Here is a 16,501-nt window from a genome sequence, read left to right as displayed (position 1 = left end):
TAGTAATTCCATGCTCTAATAAGAAGAATATAGCAATAGGGATATATTACAGACCACCTGACCAGGATGGTGATAGTGACTGTGAAATGCTCAGGGAGATTAGAGAGGCTATAAAAATAAAACACTCCATAATAATGCGGGATTTCATCTGTCCCCATATTGATTCGGTACATATCTGATATTTCTGATCACCTCAGGACAGGATGCAGAGATAGTTTCTTGACACCTTAAATGACTGCTTTTTGGAGCAGCTAGTCCTGGAATGCATACGAGGAAAGGCAATTCTTGATTTAGTCCTAAGTACAGCACAGGATCTGGTCCAAGAGGTGAATATAGCTGGACGACTTGGTAATAGTGACCATAATATAATTAAAGTTAACATTTCTGTGGCTGGGAAAACACCACAGCAGCCCAACACTGTAGCATTTAATTTTAGAAAGGGGGACAGTACAAAAATGAGGAAGTCAGTTAAACAGAAATTAAAAGGTACAGCGCCAAAAGTGAAATCCCTGCAAGCTGCATGGAAACTTTTTAAAGACGCCATAATAGAGGCTCAACTTAAATGTAGACCCCAAATTAAAACACATGGTAAGAGAACTAAAAAAGTGCCACTGTGGCTAAACAACAAAGTAAAAGAAGCAGCGAGAGACAAAAAGGCATCCTTTAAAAAGTGGAAGTTAAATCCCAGTGAGGAAAATAGAAAGGAGCATAAACTCTGGCAAACAAAGTGTTAAAATGTAATGAGGAGACCAAAAAAGAATTTGAAGAGCAGCCGGCCAAAGACTCAAAGTAGTAGCAAAAATTTTTTGTAAGTCCGTCGGAAGCAGGAAGTCGCTAAACAACCCGCAGGGTCATTGGGTGGTCGAGATGCTAAAGGAGCGCTCAAGGACGATAAGGCCATTGCGGAGAAACTAAATGAATTCTTTGCATCGGTCTTCACGGCTGAGGATGTGAGGGAGATTCCCAAACCTGAGTCATTCTTTTTAGGTGACAAATCAGAGGAACTGTTGCAGATTGAGGTGTGATGAGAGGAGGTTTGGGAACAAATTGATAAACTAAACAGTAAGAAGTCACCAGGACCAGATGGGATTCCCCCAAGAGTTCTGAAGGAACTCAAATGTGAAATTGCAGAACGTGTAACTTTGTGTAACCTGTCATTTAAATCCTCTTCTGTACCAAATGACTGGAGGATAGCTAATGTGACGCCAGTTTTTAAAAAGGGCTCCAGAGGTGATCTCGGCAATTACAGGCCAGTAAGCCTGACTTCGGTACCAGGCAAACTAGCTGAAACTATAGTAAAGAACAGGACTGGGCTAGATGGACAGTTGGTCTGACTCAGTATGGCCGTTCTTATGTTCATGTCAATATAATTTGAGGGTGTTTCCTGCTAGCTCAGTAATAACTGTATTCTGGGCTAAAACTCCTTGATCTTAGAGCTTTAGTTCAGAATAATGTTATTGCTTCATAATGGGACAATAATTTAACACTTTGGAAATTTACTTATAAGGCCCAGAATATAAATGGAAGGTAGTAGCTCCTCGCTTTTCATGTGGTCAGTGTTTTTGTCTGTTTGTCTGCAATGGCCTGGTTTTGAAGTAAGGTAACTTCTTTGCACTGACTGAGTGCAGTATCTTGATTTCTTTGCACTCCCTTATACCTGGAATGCTGCTCTCATTGGCTCTTTATATGTTATGTATAGCTTTAAATCGAGAAGATAGAGAATAGGTAGCCATACAAGATAGGGATATGATGCCATAGAACAGATTCTAGGGATGATCTAAGAGCCTGAAGCTGGAGTGGTTCAGTATGAGAAGCTCACTATGGAATTTCCTGGCAACATTTTTTTTCTTTAAGTAGAAAGAGCGAATGTTATTTATTAGCATTTCCTCCTCATTTAATACCTGTTCCAGAATGTGTAAGTTGTCTCTCAAACATGAGCTACGGATGTGATGCCAGAACTTCTGGATCCATGTGGAGGTGAAAAGAAAAGGAGGACTTGTGGCACCTTAGAGACTAACCAATTTATTTGAGCATAAGCTTTCGTGAGCTACAGCTCACTTCGTCGGATGCATACTGTGGAAAGTGTAGAAGATCTTTTTATATACACACAAAGCATGAAAAAATACCTCCTCCCACCCCACTCTCCGGCTGATAATAGCTTATCTAAAGTGATCACTCTCCTTACAATGTGTATGATAATCAAGGTGGGCCATTTCCAGCACAAATCCAGGGTTTAACAAGAACGTCGGGGGTGGGGGGGGTGAGAAAACCTGGATTTGTGCTGGAAATGGCCCAACTTTATTATCATACACATTGTAAGGAGAGTGATCACTTTAGATAAGCTATTATCAGCCGGAGAGTGGGGTGGGAGGAGGTATTTTTTCATGCTTTGTGTGTATATAAAAAGATCTTCTACACTTTCCACAGTATGCATCCGATGAAGTGAGCTGTAGCTCACGAAAGCTTATGCTCAAATAAATTGGTTAGTCTCTAAGGTGCCCCAAGTACTCCTTTTCTTTTTGCGAATACAGACTAACACGGCTGCTACTCTGAAACCTGTCATTATGCAAGGCACTACTACATGCCACAAGGGGCCACAGCAATGGTTCCCTCAGCCCACCCAGCAATATTGTTAACCTATCCAACTATACTCTCAGCCCAGCAGAAGCAGCTGTCCTATCTCGGGGCCTCTCCTTCTGCCCCTCCACCCCCACGAACATGATACAGTTCTGTGGTGACCTAGAATCCTATTTTCGACTTCTCCGACTCAAGGAATATTTCCAACATACCTCTGAACAACATACTAATCCACAAAGACCTCCCTACCAACACTACAAAAAGAAGGATTCTAGTTGGACTCCTCCTGAAGGTCGAAACAGCAGACTGGACTTCTACATAGAGTGCTTCCGCCGACATGCACGGGCTGAAATTGTGGAAAAGCAGCATCACTTGCCCCATAACCTCAGCTGTGCGGAACACAATGCCATCCACAGCCTCAGAAACAACTCTGACATCATAATCGAAAAGGCTGACAAAGGAGGTGCTGTTATCGTCATGAATAGGTCGGAATATGAACAAGAGGCTGCTCGGCAGCTCTCCAACACCACTTTCTACAAGCCATTACCCTCTGATCCCACTGAGAGTTACCAAAAGAAACTACAGCATTTGCTCAAGAAACTCCCTGAAAAAGCACAAGATCAAATCCGCACAGACACACCCCTGGAACCCCGACCTGGGATATTCTATCTACTACCCAAGATCCATAAACCTGGAAACCCTGGGTGCCCCATCATCTCAGGCATTGGCACCCTGACAGCAGGATTGTCTGGCTTTGTAGACTCCCTCCTCAGGCCTATGCTACCAGCACTCCCAGCTACCTTCGAGACACCACTGACTTCCTGAGGAAACTACAATCCATCGGTCATCTTCCTGATAACACCATCCTGGCCACTATGGATGTAGAAGCCCTCTACACCAACATTCCACACAAAGATGGACTACAGGCCGTCAAGAACACTATCCCCGATAATGTCACGGCTAACCTGGTGGCTGAACTTTGTGACTTTGTCCTTACCCATAACTGTTTTACATTTGGGGACAATGTATACCTTCAGATCAGCAGCACTGCTATGGGTACCCGCATGGCCCCACAGTATGCCAACATTTTTATGGCTGACTTAGAACAACGCTTCCTCAGCTCTCGTCCCCTAACGCCCCTACTCTACTTGCGCTATATTGATGACATCTTCATCATCTGCACCCATGGAAAAGAAGCCCTTGAGGAATTCCACCATGATTTCAACAATTTCCATCCCACCATCAACCTCAGCCTGGTCCAGTCCACACAAGAGATCCACTTCCTGGACACTACAGTGCTAATAAACGATGGTCACATAAACACCACCCCCGGAAACTTACTGACTGCTATTCCTACCTACATGCCTCCAGCTTTCACCCTGACCACACCACACGATCCATCGTCTACCGCCAAGCTCTGCGATACAACCGCATTTGCTCCAACCCCTCAGACAGAGACAAACACCTACAAGATCTCTGTCAAGCATTCTTACAACTACAATACCCACCTGCGGAAGTGAAGAAACAGATTGACAGAGCCAGAAGAGTTCCCAGAAGTCACCTACTACAGGACAGATCTAACAAAGAAAATAACAGAACGCCACTAGCCGTCACCTTCAGCCCCAACTAAAACCCCTCCAACGCATTATTAAGGACCTACAACCTATCCTGAGGGATGACCCAACACTCTCACAAATCTTGGGAGACAGGCCAGTCCTTGCCTACAGACAGCCCCCCAACCTGAAGCAAATACTCATCAGCAACCACATACCACACAACAGAACCACTAACCCAGGAACCTATCCTTGCAACAAAGCCCATTGCCAACTGTGCCCACATATCTATTCAGGGGACACCATCACAGGGCCTAATAACATCAGCCACACTATCAGAGACTCGTTCACCTGCACATCCACCAATGTGATATATGCCATCATGTGCCAGCAATGCCCCTCTGCCATGTACATTGGTCAAACTAGACAGTCTCTACGTAAAAGAATAAATGGACACAAATCAGATGTCAAGAATTATAACATTCATAAACCAGTCGGAGAACACTTCAATCTCTCTGGTCACACGATTACAGACATGAAAGTTGCTATATTACAGCAAAAAAACTTCAAATCCAGACTCCAGCGAGAAACTGTTGAATTAGAATTCATTTGCAAATTGGATACAATTAACTTAGGCTTGAATAGAGACTGGGCTAAGTCATTATGCAAGGTAACCTATTTCCCCTTGTTTTTTCCTACACTCCCCCCCTCTCCCCCAGACGTTCTTGTTAAACCCTGGATTTGTGCTGGAAATGGCCCACCTTGATTATCATACACATTGTAAGAAGAGTGGTCACTTTAGATAAGCTATTACCAGCAGGAGAGTGGGGTGGGAGGAGGTATTTTTTCATGCTTTGTGTGTATATAAAAAGATCTTCTACACTTTCCACAGTATGCATCTGATGAAGTGAGCTGTAGCTCACGAAAGCTTATGCTCAAATAAATTGGTTAGTCTCTAAGGTGCCCCAAGTACTCCTTTTCTTTTTGCGAATACAGTCTAACACGGCTGTTACTCTGAAACATGTGGAGGTGAGATTCTGGTTGTATGTGGCCAGGTTTGCTATCCATGGTAAAGTTATCGGAAGCAGTGGATCACCATGTGGCGTGAGACGGCAGAATACCTGCATTTTTCCGATCTGTTGCTGCCCACAAGCCTTCAGCCTTGTGTATTGTAGTATAACAGCACTGATTGTTGCTTTATAAAATGTTTTCCTGTACGCTTATATAATCGCTGGCTGCAGTGTAATTGTTGCCTTTCTACAAGGTACCTGCTCGGTTGGAACCTTTTGCCAGCCAATTGTATTCTTCATTTGTAATTGTTGGAAACGTAAAGAAATTTTCTTATTTCAGTCTGAGATTTGATCTGTTGGAAAGTTAGTTCTGAGTCTTGTCTGGCTTGTGATGGGATTTCAGGGACTTGCTCTTCTCTTACAAGTTTGTGTGGTTTTCTTTTTAAAGCAACATGTCCAAGATGGTCGGAAGGAGAACCTTGAGGGTTTTGTGAAAACTTTTGAGAAACTGCCTACTACCGATGGCTATCCAGGAATCTATGCTTTAGACTGTGAAATGGTGAGTATCCGGGAGCAGAATCCTAACTGAAAGGGGAACATATACATGAAATAGGGCTAGTGCTTGGGGTGGAACAGGGCAGCTTTCTGCAGCGCTCTCCTATAGAGATCTCTTTCCTCCTGTCAGTCTCCCAGAAGAAGAAAAGCCGCACTTGAGATGCAGCATGCTCTTCAACAGTTACTCTCTGAGTGGGAGTCTTATCCATCAGCAATGGGAACGGTACATTCTCATCCATTTGCAAGAGGAGCCAGGGCTCAGGATGTAACTGATCAGGACGATCTAATCCAGTGCTTATGAGCATCCTTTTGATACGGTTTATTAAGAGCAAGCCTGTTCAGGATCACTGCGTATCAAGTTATTTTAAAAAGTGGATTATAAATTGTAGATAGCCTCTTTGTGGAACTCTTATTAATATTTATACCAGAAGGTTACCTTGCTGTCTGAATAACTGATTCTCCCCCCCATGCTGTGCTCCAGAGATCATGTACTGTAGACCTGCCTGTCTATAGGCCATGCTGTGGTGTACATATACAACTCCTAGATTCTTCTCCTTCACCTGCCATATTTAGCATCAAATAAGACTCTTCTTTTTTTCCTTTGGCAGACCACGTGATTATCTGGCTATATGATGTCATAGCACATTCTGGGGGTTAGTGGGAGATGTATTTTTTAATTGATCAGCTGCTGTTCATACTTAAGACGATAAATTTCTCTTGAAAAATAGCAGTGTTAGCCAATGTCTGCTAGCCGGCCGCGCAGCGTCGTAATGCAGGAGACGCTGGTGCTAATGTGAATGGGGTGGCACGTAAATACTGAGATCTGGACTGCAAACACCATGCTAAGACCAGCTCTCTTTGCTTGTTTGCGGTTGACAGTGTTACACCAAGCAAGGACTGGAGCTGACAAGAGTAACGGTGATCAACTCTGACCTGAAAGTGGTCTATGACACCTTTGTCAAACCTGACAACAAAGTGGTGGACTACAACACCAGGTAAGAGCAGCCCCTCCCCTGGCTGGAGTATGGCCAGAGCCAACTCTGCTTTCTGGAGAAAGAGAGTTTTTAATAATAAATGACTTCAGCAGCCCAACACTGATATCTTGGCATAGCTCCCCTCTCTTAGCCTGTCAGCAGCACCACTCTTTAGCTGGCTCGAGAAGTGATGACAAGGCATTTCTCAAGTCCCCTCCAGCCGTTCCTCCCCAGCAGCTGAGTTCGCTGCCTCTGCAGCATGTGGCTTATGATTAGAATTTGGAATTGCAAAGCTCATTTGTGGCTGCTTTTCCTCTCGTACAGAGGGCATGGGGACTTCCCCTCAAGCCCAGCCACTTACCTGCTATGCTGAGTATTGTGGCTGCCACTCAGGTGAAGCCCTGATTTCAGTGGATCACGTTGTTGTAACAGACCAGCAGCTGTGCTGAAGTGGCCCAGAAAACATGAGTAAAGCTGTGATTTTATCCACAAAATTTTTACTGCATTTCATGGCAGAGGTGTGGGAAAACCAAGGGTGTGTCATGGAAAGCGGAGGAGCAGGGGTCCTGAAAGGGTGTGGAGAGTGGGCTCACCCTGCTGCAGTGGCTGCTGTCCTGCGGGGCAGCACCTGGCCCATGAGGTCGCAACGTCACTCAGGTTTGGTGCATCCGCCTGCCCATCTCCTTTTATGGAGGGGCGGATACACCAAACCCGAGTGGCCCAGTGATCACATGGGACAAGTTGCAAGGCCCCGAGGGCAAAGGAGCTGCCACTGTGAGCTTCACAGATGTGATTCACAATTACCACGAAGACCAGGACCTCCGCACCAGAACTGCAGCCTTAAACAGTAATGGGGGCGGGTGCCAAAACGTGCCTCTGTCACCATGTCGTGCGCCAAGTCTCAATGGTCTGGATCACTTGGCTGAAAGCTTATTCTTGAGAACTTTGAGATTGGGAAGTTTTTGTTGCCCCAGATGTGTGGGGGTTGCTAGGACGTGGATGGTTCAGCCCCACTAAGAAGTCCCCTGTTGCTGTTGCACTGCAGGTTTTCAGGTGTGACGGAGGAGGACCTGGCGAACGCGAGCATCACCCTGCGAGACGTGCAAGCTGTTCTATTAAACATGTTCAGCACAGACACGATTTTGATAGGACACAGCTTGGAAAGTGATTTATTTGCACTAAAGGTAACAAACCCTGTCTCCTCCCTTCCTGTTCTTTAATCTGTGTTTACTGCGTCCCTGTTACATGCCTGGTCTGTTCCTTTTGTAATGCAGTAAGAGTTCACCTTCATGAGAGCGAAAGATCACTGTAGATCCTTCCCTGAGCCGTTGGAGGCTGCCGCTCAATCGGTTGCGTAGGGGCACAAGCCATGTTTCAAGTCACTAGTGATCTGTACCTAGGAGAAACACCATCCCCAGCGGCCCAGACGGTTCCCTTGTTGATGCGCTCAGCAGTGCGGTCAGGGATTGAGTGAGCTGTGGAAAGAGAACCCCTCTCTTACCCCTGGAGGCCTGTAAAGGACCCTACCCCAGAGATGGGCTGGCCTGTCAAACTGTCTCCTGAAACCAAGACTGTGTTCACATGAATTTTTTAAGAGTTTTGGGTGGGAGGGAGAGGATGGCTACTAGGACTCCTGGATTCTAGCCCCAGGTTTGCCACTGACTTGATGTGTAACCTTGATCAAATCATTTTAACCGTTCTGTCTATCTGGGGCCAGGTCTGTGCTAGCAAATTAAGTCGTCTTAACTGTGTCGCTCAGGGGTGTGAAAAATCCACATCCTGAGCAGTGTAGTTAAACTGCCCTAACCCTCAGTGTAGACAGGGCTAGGTCGATGGAAGAATTCTCCTGTTGACCGAGCTGCTGCCTCTCGGGGAGGTGGGTTACCTATGCCGACGGATAGGCAGTGATGCTGTAGCATTTCGTGTATAGACAAACCCTAAGGTGCTTCTCTGGTCTTCATCACCATAGCATCTGAGCTCCTCAGTCTTTTATCCTCACCACTCTCTTGTGGGGCAGGGCAGGGCCATTGCCCCACTGTACAGAAATGGAAACACAGAGAAACTAAGTGACTCCCCCAAGGTCAAGGGAAGTCTGGCAGATCGACTCTTGGTTCAAGCCCACAAATCACAAGACCATCCTTTATCCATGTAGCCCTATTTGATAAAGGGGTAATAGTCACTAACTCATGGGGGTGTTGGGAAGTTTCCTGCACTCATGCCTTTCTATAGCACCCTCCTTTCCAGGATCTCAAAGTATCAGTAATCACAATAAAAAATCATTTACAGTCTCATCAGCACAAGATGACTGTGTTGGCTTCTTAAAGTCATTATTTTCTCTTAGCATCACAGAAACTGCCAAGAGAATGAACCCAAAAGCAATCTAGCAAAGCTTTACAGGCAGTGCAGTGCAAAGTCATAATCTCTAAAGGCTCTGGCAGTAAAGAAGACATCCCAATAATGGCCACAGCAAGCTTCAAATAGCAATAGCATTTCAGTTTTATATTTAAAGCTGTCTTATCCCGTTTCCTCAGTCTCTCTGATCTACATAAGTAATTATTCTGCTTGGGCTGATGCCAAACTTGACTGTGCTATAGAGGAGATTATCCATAATGTTTGGCAGTTTTACACTTCAAAGAGCGCGGCAGGTTGTTTCCATTAAACTGCAGCTGTTCTAAAGCATTTCCATAGCTCAGCTATGAAACGATTAACGAGTAAGTTGCAAGTTGTCACGCAACATTAGCAAGTGCCTAGACAAAGTAAGGGGCAGATGGGCGGCTGAAGAGTCAAAGTGCTGTTCAAGTCATCCTGTGTCATGAATCATAAACCTAAAGAAGAGAGCCCTCCCGGAATTGCCCTCGCTGGCCAGATGTACAAATTTACCTCCGTCTCAGGGCTGTACTTCAAGCACCCCATTCTTAAATCCAGTCCTTATGATACTTAACCTCTCTCTCACCCTGGCTTCTTCATAGCCCCTGTTAAACACTCCTCTGGCCAGCACAGAGAATTAATGTATGAGCTCTCTAGTGCAGAGCAAACTTGAGCACGTACTGTTTCAAAAGCACATGGGCTCTGTCATGCTGGATTGAACCACTCACCCACTGTCTAGCCATTATCCTGACTCCAGCTCTGATCAATGCTTGATACTAGAGACAAGTGAACTCTTTGCCCCTGTTATGTATGTGAGTGGCAGGAAGTTCCTTCCTGGCCTTTGCAGTGATTTGCTTGTGCCCTGCCCATAAGATCTGCTCGCCCTGTCTCATCCTACATTAACTACAAACAACACACGCGATCAGATTATCCAGCCCTCTTTAAATCCATCTGCAGATAGAGCAGGAACAGAACCATTCAAGCTAATTTGAAACTCTCATAAGTGATTCCCTTCCAAAGCCCCAGCCAGAGCTTAGAAACCAATGGACCTGTCTCTAAAAGAGGCAAGAGTCTGCTTGTGCAGAGGTGTGGCGGGTAATGGCTTAAATCCAAGTATGTTCCAAAGCACAGCTCATTCTGTTTAAAGGGACCCATCTCAAGGAGCTGCTCTGACTGTGTAACGAGCTGTGAAAAGACTTGGAGGAGTTTTAATGGCGGAGTTGAGACGTGGATATAAGCAGCTTTGCCTGTGGAGGGGAGTTGGTGCGTTGGCCGGCAGGCGTTCTGGCTGGCAGAAGGTGCTGCTCAGGACGCTTCGGTTCAGCTCAGCCAGAGCCGCCCACGGAACTGGTTTGGTGGGAGCGCTGTGGAGGTGGCACCTGAGGGTGATCAAGGTCTTACCTGGGGTGTGTGATTAATCTCAGTTAATGCACTGACTGTTCTGAGGAGGGAAAAAGAAACCACCCTCTTTTTCCCCCCCCCTGCAGCTTATCCATAGCACAGTGGTGGATACTGCAGTCGTTTTTCCCCACCGGCTGGGTTTGCCTTACAAACGAGCACTCCGGACGCTGATGGCCGACTACCTCAAGCGCATCATCCAGGACAATGGTGAGACTTCAGAGACGGGGAAAACGGGAACGCTGCTTTCCCATCTAATTCCACCTACAGTGTGAGGTCCCTCCACTCCTGTCTCACCGTCTGCCCTTACCACCACGTGTGCACCACCAAGCTGTCTCTGCATAGCTCAGATTGGGGCCTCACTGTACTAGGTGCTGTGCAAACTCCTAGTCAGACAGCCCTTGCCCCAGCCACCTTTCACTCTTACAAGGTAATATAAAGGGTGGGAGAAAGGAAGCATTATTGTCCCCTCATTACAGATGGGAACCAAGGCAGAGAGAGAGAAAGTGACCTGCCCGTGGCAGTCTATAGCAGGGCTGGGACTCAATCCCACGTCTCCTGAGCCACCCTTCCTCTTTGTTCCCTGTGTCTCGAAGCTGCAAGTCATGTCCCCATTCACACTGAGACAGCCTACTGACTAAAGCACAGCAGCGCCTCTCCTCCAAACCGCTTCTGAAAACCCACGTTGCAAGCCTGCTAGTGAGTCGTGTTCACGCGTCTCTGTCTAACTGCACGGGAACCACCTGGGCCTCTAGACTGCAAATTCCTGTGGGCAGGGATCTTGCTCTCTGGCCTGGCTGTTGTTAAGCACTCTGTATGTTTTCAGCTCTACATAAATAACCTTGCAGGGCGGAGCAGCAGGAAGTTTTTCAGAGTTCTCTTTTGATCTTTCAGGCAGGGGAGAATTGAGGAGCCAGGAGTGAGATGTGGTCCTAAACTATCCTTCCCACTCCTCCATTTTTGTCAGGCTCAGAATGCCTTAATCTGAGCCTAGTTCTGATGCCAAAGTCAGGTCATTCTGATGGGGAGGGCGCAGGCTCCAGGGCGCTCTCCTTCTCTGAGGTGTCTGTTTCTGTAAGGCAAGTGTCAGCGGTTGCCTTCTCCTTGTGCAGAGGGGTCTAGTGAGCTGATGGTGGTGCTGAGATGTAAGGGGAATTCAGCTGCGTGAGCCACATAACATACCCCAGTACTTCTGCCCTGCTCTCGGGTATGTGAAACTCCCGCTGGCATCTGTCAGCTCAGAGTTTCCCCTGAAGAGCGTAACTGTCTGCTGCATTTTGCTCTAGACTCCCCCAGGAGATCGTTCTGAGGTCTTCCTCTGAAATGAGGTGCCCAGCACGGCATGCAGTGCAGAGTTGCTCCTCTCCGCTCTGTGCAGAACAGCTGTCACTCGACAACATAGTTTCTCTGTTTGAACCATGGAATCTGGCCACCCCCTGTGCAACTAGAGCGCTGATCCTGATGTTACTGCAGGGGCTTTCGAGGCCACTAGCTCCCAATTAAGTGTCTGAGTTAGTCCCCCCACCTTCCAACAGAACCTGGAACTCTCATGTTCTCTAGAATCTGTGCCCAGAAGCCGGGCCTAGGATGCCTGTCCCTTCTGTCAGGCTGTGGCTAACTGTGGCACTTGTGTCTCTTGTCCCCAGTGGAAGGTCATGACTCCAGCGAGGACGCCAGCGCTTGCATGGAGCTGATGATCTGGAAGATCAAAGAAGATGCTAAAGTGAAACGATGACTTGCGCTCGTTCTCTCTCCTGTTCCTCCTCCGCCTCTTTGAAGCAGTGTAATAAATACTCCGAGTAACACTGCTCACCTGTACCCAGCAGCATGCCATATTCCAGATCCCCCTATGCACTCGCTGGTATCTATGGAACGTAGAGTCTGCTGCTGGCGCAGCTACAGGGTACAGGCTCTCAGCTGGCAATGGTCACGTGGCCGGGTCGTGGCTCTGAGATCCTCTCGGCTCCACCAGAGAGATGCTCTGGGATGCAGTAGTTGCCTTGTAGGCATGGCAAGGCTGCTTTGAGTAGTAAAGCCAGAGAGAGGCTCTTTATTCTCTAGGAGAAGTGTTCAGAGGCACATTGGATACATCTGAAATGATCTTTTCTGTGAAGCTAAAGGTAGACAACTCTTTTTTATTTCTGATTTAGATTTGAAGGGTTGCACAGCATCTGCCTCTGTCTTCTGAAGCAAACAGCTGTCCCCAGTGGCTGGACAGTGAGAAACAGACAGAAAAGTTGGGTAAGAAGGGTGTGAAACGGGAAACGTTTGGTACCTGGCATGTGAATTGCAGAAAGGCTGGTGGGTCGAGAATTGGGTCACCAAGAAGGGATTGTAGCAAGAACCCACTGCAAGGGAGTATGGCATGCCCCTGAAAGGCAGCGAATAGAAACAGCCACACTGGGCAGAAGAGGAGGAGGAGGAATGATGATGACTTTCAGCAGACTCGCACAGTTGCTGTGCCCAGATCCTTCTGAACAAGTGCAGGGCTCTGTAGATCCTGGGTGGCAATAGGTGAAGAAGCCAGAAGTGTCTTATGCTCCATGGACAGCTAGGAAGCCATAACCACCTGCTGCTGCAGTCAGTTTCAGTGATAGGGCAGGAAGGTAGCCAGGACTGTGAGGAAGGCTCTGAAGCCATAGAGCAACTTACAGCTGTCAAGGACAGGAGGAACTTAGATTTACTAACTTGTTGAGGGGGCAGGTGGTGTTAAAGGGCCTGATTTACACTCTGGCTGGCTAGGTTGTGGCATCCAGCAAGTGCTCCTCATTGCATCCTCTGGGTGACAGCAGGGTGGCAGGAGCTGGCTCCCTCTAGGGTCACGCCTTCAGCTGCCAGAGCATCTCCATTGTGTTTGTCAGAAGCAAGGCTCAAGGATTGTCAACAGGAGCTGGGTGGTGGTAGCACTGGCTGTTACTGCACAGGAAAATGTTCAGGGGTCCCTGCAGACTGATCCCTTTAGTGGGGGGCTGACTTAGCAAGATCAAAGCAATAGGTGAAAATAGGACTTTTTAAACTGGTTTTCATGGAAATTGGGGTTTTTTTAAAAAAAAAAATCCCCCAGTTCACTCTCTTCCTCTCTCTCCTCCTTTACAGAACCCCCCCCCCCCCCCGTTTCTATACTCTCTCAGTATAAATGTTTATTTATGAATAGTAACTCTAAACCAGTAGCGCACAGGAATAGCAAGGGCTTTGATGACTTGACATTAAATGTACCATATTCATGGCACCCCTTTTCCTAGTCCCTTTGCATTCAGGGCTCAGAGAGAGTGAGAAATGGTCATTGGCTCAGAATCTTGTCTGAGCTGAGATCGGCGCAGCAGCTGAGCCCAGCCGTCTCTGGCCTTTAGAAGGGCAGAACGCTGCCTTGCTAACGCCGCCTCCATCAGCAAACACACAGCGACCAGAACTGAAAATTGCTTCCACTAGCTGCCGTCCGTTTGTTCCAGGCCTCTGCGGCGCCAGGCGCTATGTTCTAAAGTGAATAATTCACACCCTCTTCCCCTAGTGCTGACCACACCGGGCCTTCCCCGGCAGATTGTCTGCTCCCTGGAGTCCGTAGTACCTTGTGCATGGGGCGGGAGGGTGCTCAGGCTGATGTGTGGGACTGGCATTACTACAGTACATCCTGCTGCATTGTTCCCTTTATAAAGTGGCTGGCTGAATACGACAGATGAACTCTGTCTCAAGGAGTAACTTGCCACCAATACATTGTGTTCCATTGGGAGATATATTTTCCCCCCACGTAAAGTCTCTCTCTCTCTATTTTAGCTTCAGTTACCGTTCATAGATTATAACCTCACTACAGACTATATAACCTTGCTGGTTCCCTGGAACGACAGCCTCCACCACCATATTCACCATATCTTCCCCATGTGCTTGCTTGGATTTGGGGGTTGGTTGGGGGGACGATGGTTCTTCATTTGCAGCATTGCCCTTAGAAACCTGCAATCACGAGCAAAGCCATCAGCCAGAGGCTCCATCACTTTCCTGCCCTTCCTGGCTGTTTGTGGTTGGAAGCAGGGTTAATGGGTCTTGAGCCACTTTCTCTGAAGATCCATCCCCAAGTGGCTCAGCCAGTCCACTTTGCCCATCTCCCCTCTCTCTAACACGCTGTGTCCCAGCCCCTCCCTCAGCACAGGAAATGCTCCAGGAAATGAGTGGCTATAAAAATAGAAAACTCAATTAAAATCCCCCATTATTACTGTCTTTTGCGCTGTGGGTGGGGACGTGGAGGAAGTTTACTGGGGAGAAATGGGTTTCTCTGCTCCTCCCCTCTCCCCACCAGAGGTGGGAGCTACAGCTTAGAGGTTACACCATCTTTACTGCTAATGAGCTTCTCTGCTGGATTGCCACTGCGGACTGTTACCAGTCTGGTTCTGTTCCTCTGGCTATAGAAAGAGGCGAGCATCCCAGCCCCCCTGTTACTGCCAGGAACCGCATTGTTTAGCAATAAAGCTCAGAGCAGTGCGGTATTCAAGGCAGGTTCTTGCCTTCAGGACGTCTTTCTAGTCAGCTTTTCCTTTAGGCTGGCACACCTCTGCTTTTTGTTCGCGCCCACCCCGGCTGCTTTCCCCCAGAAAGGCCCAAGTGCCGTTGTTCCAGAGCAGAAGTGGCCTGGGTAGAGGATATCACCACCCCTCAGTGGATGCCATCCCGTGAGGGCGAATGGCACAAGGGGTGATTCCCCAGCTATTCTGCTCCAGCGGGCCTGCTGCACAACGTTTGTGTGGGCCTATGTAGCAATGGGGGGTGGGGTGGGGGGTGAGAGGAGGGGTAGGAGGCACATCTAATTGGATGAGCTGCCCTCGTTAAGGGCTAGAGGATGGATTCCTCTTGCCTGTTGCAAGAGGCATTTAATGCCAGGTTTCCAGCAGCGGAAATGCTGGCTGTCCTTCCATTCCCCCTTCAATTTTCAATCCACCATGATGGGCTTCAGTTGTAAAGTAGCCCATACCGGACAACAGTCTAAAATGAGGTTTCTGGCTGTGTTAGTTAAAGGGGCTTGGAATATTCCACGTTGCTTTATATATTTTGCAGTCCCTCTTTCCTTCCTCCCACTCTGTCCCATTTCAGGAAGCAGCTATGGGGTGCCAGTCATCACTGTGCTGATTAAAATCAGGCCTCTTGTTAACTGTATTCTTACTAATTCTATCTCCTCCTCACCGCCTGTTTTTTCTACTCTTCCCCCCCGCCCCCCCAGCCCGGAAACGTGGCATACTCTAGATGCTGCTGCAGGTAACCAGCTGGCATGGGGGGGCTGCCCCCTTTCAGTAATGCTTTCTTTGAAGCGCATTGGACACTGTAACAGCAAAGTGGGTAGATTTTTGGACTGTATATAAACATGGTAACCTGTTCCTTTTTTGTAATAATTTTTAATAAAAAGGTGTTGAATAAACATGTGGGCTGCTAGCTCTGGGGCTCACGGATGGTATGTGCTCCCGAAACGGAACTGTTCCTCTGGCGTTGCTGTGTTCTTGTGTCAGTTCAGTGCCATGGGTGGGAGATGCCCAACCCATTGCTCACAGAGCTTTTCCTGTGGAGCATCCCTGGAGTCGATCCAGATCAGATGGTTGGCACCACTGTATATTCATAGAATATCAGGGTTGGAAGGGACCTCAGGAGGTCATCTAGTCCAACCCCCTGCTCAAAGCAGGACCAATCCCCAATTTGTGGCCCAGGTCCCTAAATGGCCCCCTCAAGGATTGAACTCACAACCATGGGTTTAGGAAGCTAATGCTCAAGCCACCGAGCTATCCCTCCCCCCAAGTCATCAACTTCCTCTGCCCCAAAGAGCTTGAGCTAAAGCAGAAGTACAGAGAGACTTGCCCCAGGTCACCAGCTGGATGAGAACAAGGATCTCCTTGTACCCGTGCCCTGCTTTATCTGCTAGACCAGGGCTCGCCTATTGCTACCCCTGTGCACTGCATCTGTAATAGTGCAGCATTTTACACACCATGCCTGGCACCTGTCATCTCACAGTGGTTGCAAAGTACATTGCAAACAGTGTCCTTTCAGCCCCATGCAAAGCAGTGGGTGGAGGGCAGGTAACCAGAATGCATTGTTG

At 47.7% G+C, this 16,501-nt stretch overlaps 1 protein-coding gene across 4 annotated transcripts in view; it reads left to right on the top strand.

Moving 5' to 3' along the window:
* REXO1 (RNA exonuclease 1 homolog) overlaps positions 1-15,832 on the top strand; it is a 79,163-nt gene extending 63,331 nt beyond the window's left edge. For 3 of the 4 annotated variants that reach the window (XM_048831010.2, XM_048831013.2, XM_048831011.2), the window contains exons 12-16: positions 5,589-5,699; positions 6,575-6,690; positions 7,715-7,853; positions 10,524-10,644; positions 12,081-15,832. In XM_048831010.2, the coding sequence (XP_048686967.2) occupies positions 5,589-5,699; positions 6,575-6,690; positions 7,715-7,853; positions 10,524-10,644; positions 12,081-12,169 (576 nt within the window). In that variant the 3' untranslated portion in view covers positions 12,170-15,832. Of the gene's footprint in view, positions 1-5,588; positions 5,700-6,574; positions 6,691-7,714; positions 7,854-10,183; positions 10,491-10,523; positions 10,645-12,080 lie in introns of those variants that run through there. The other variant, XM_048831012.2, reaches the window with a different exon arrangement.
* The last annotated feature ends 669 nt before the right edge of the window (positions 15,833-16,501 follow it).

Source organism: Caretta caretta, chromosome 25 (assembly GCF_965140235.1).
Source record: "Caretta caretta isolate rCarCar2 chromosome 25, rCarCar1.hap1, whole genome shotgun sequence".
Classification (NCBI taxonomy): domain Eukaryota; kingdom Metazoa; phylum Chordata; order Testudines; family Cheloniidae; genus Caretta; species Caretta caretta.
Note: the sequence above shows the minus strand (reverse complement) of the source record. Positions and strands in the feature narration are given on the sequence as shown.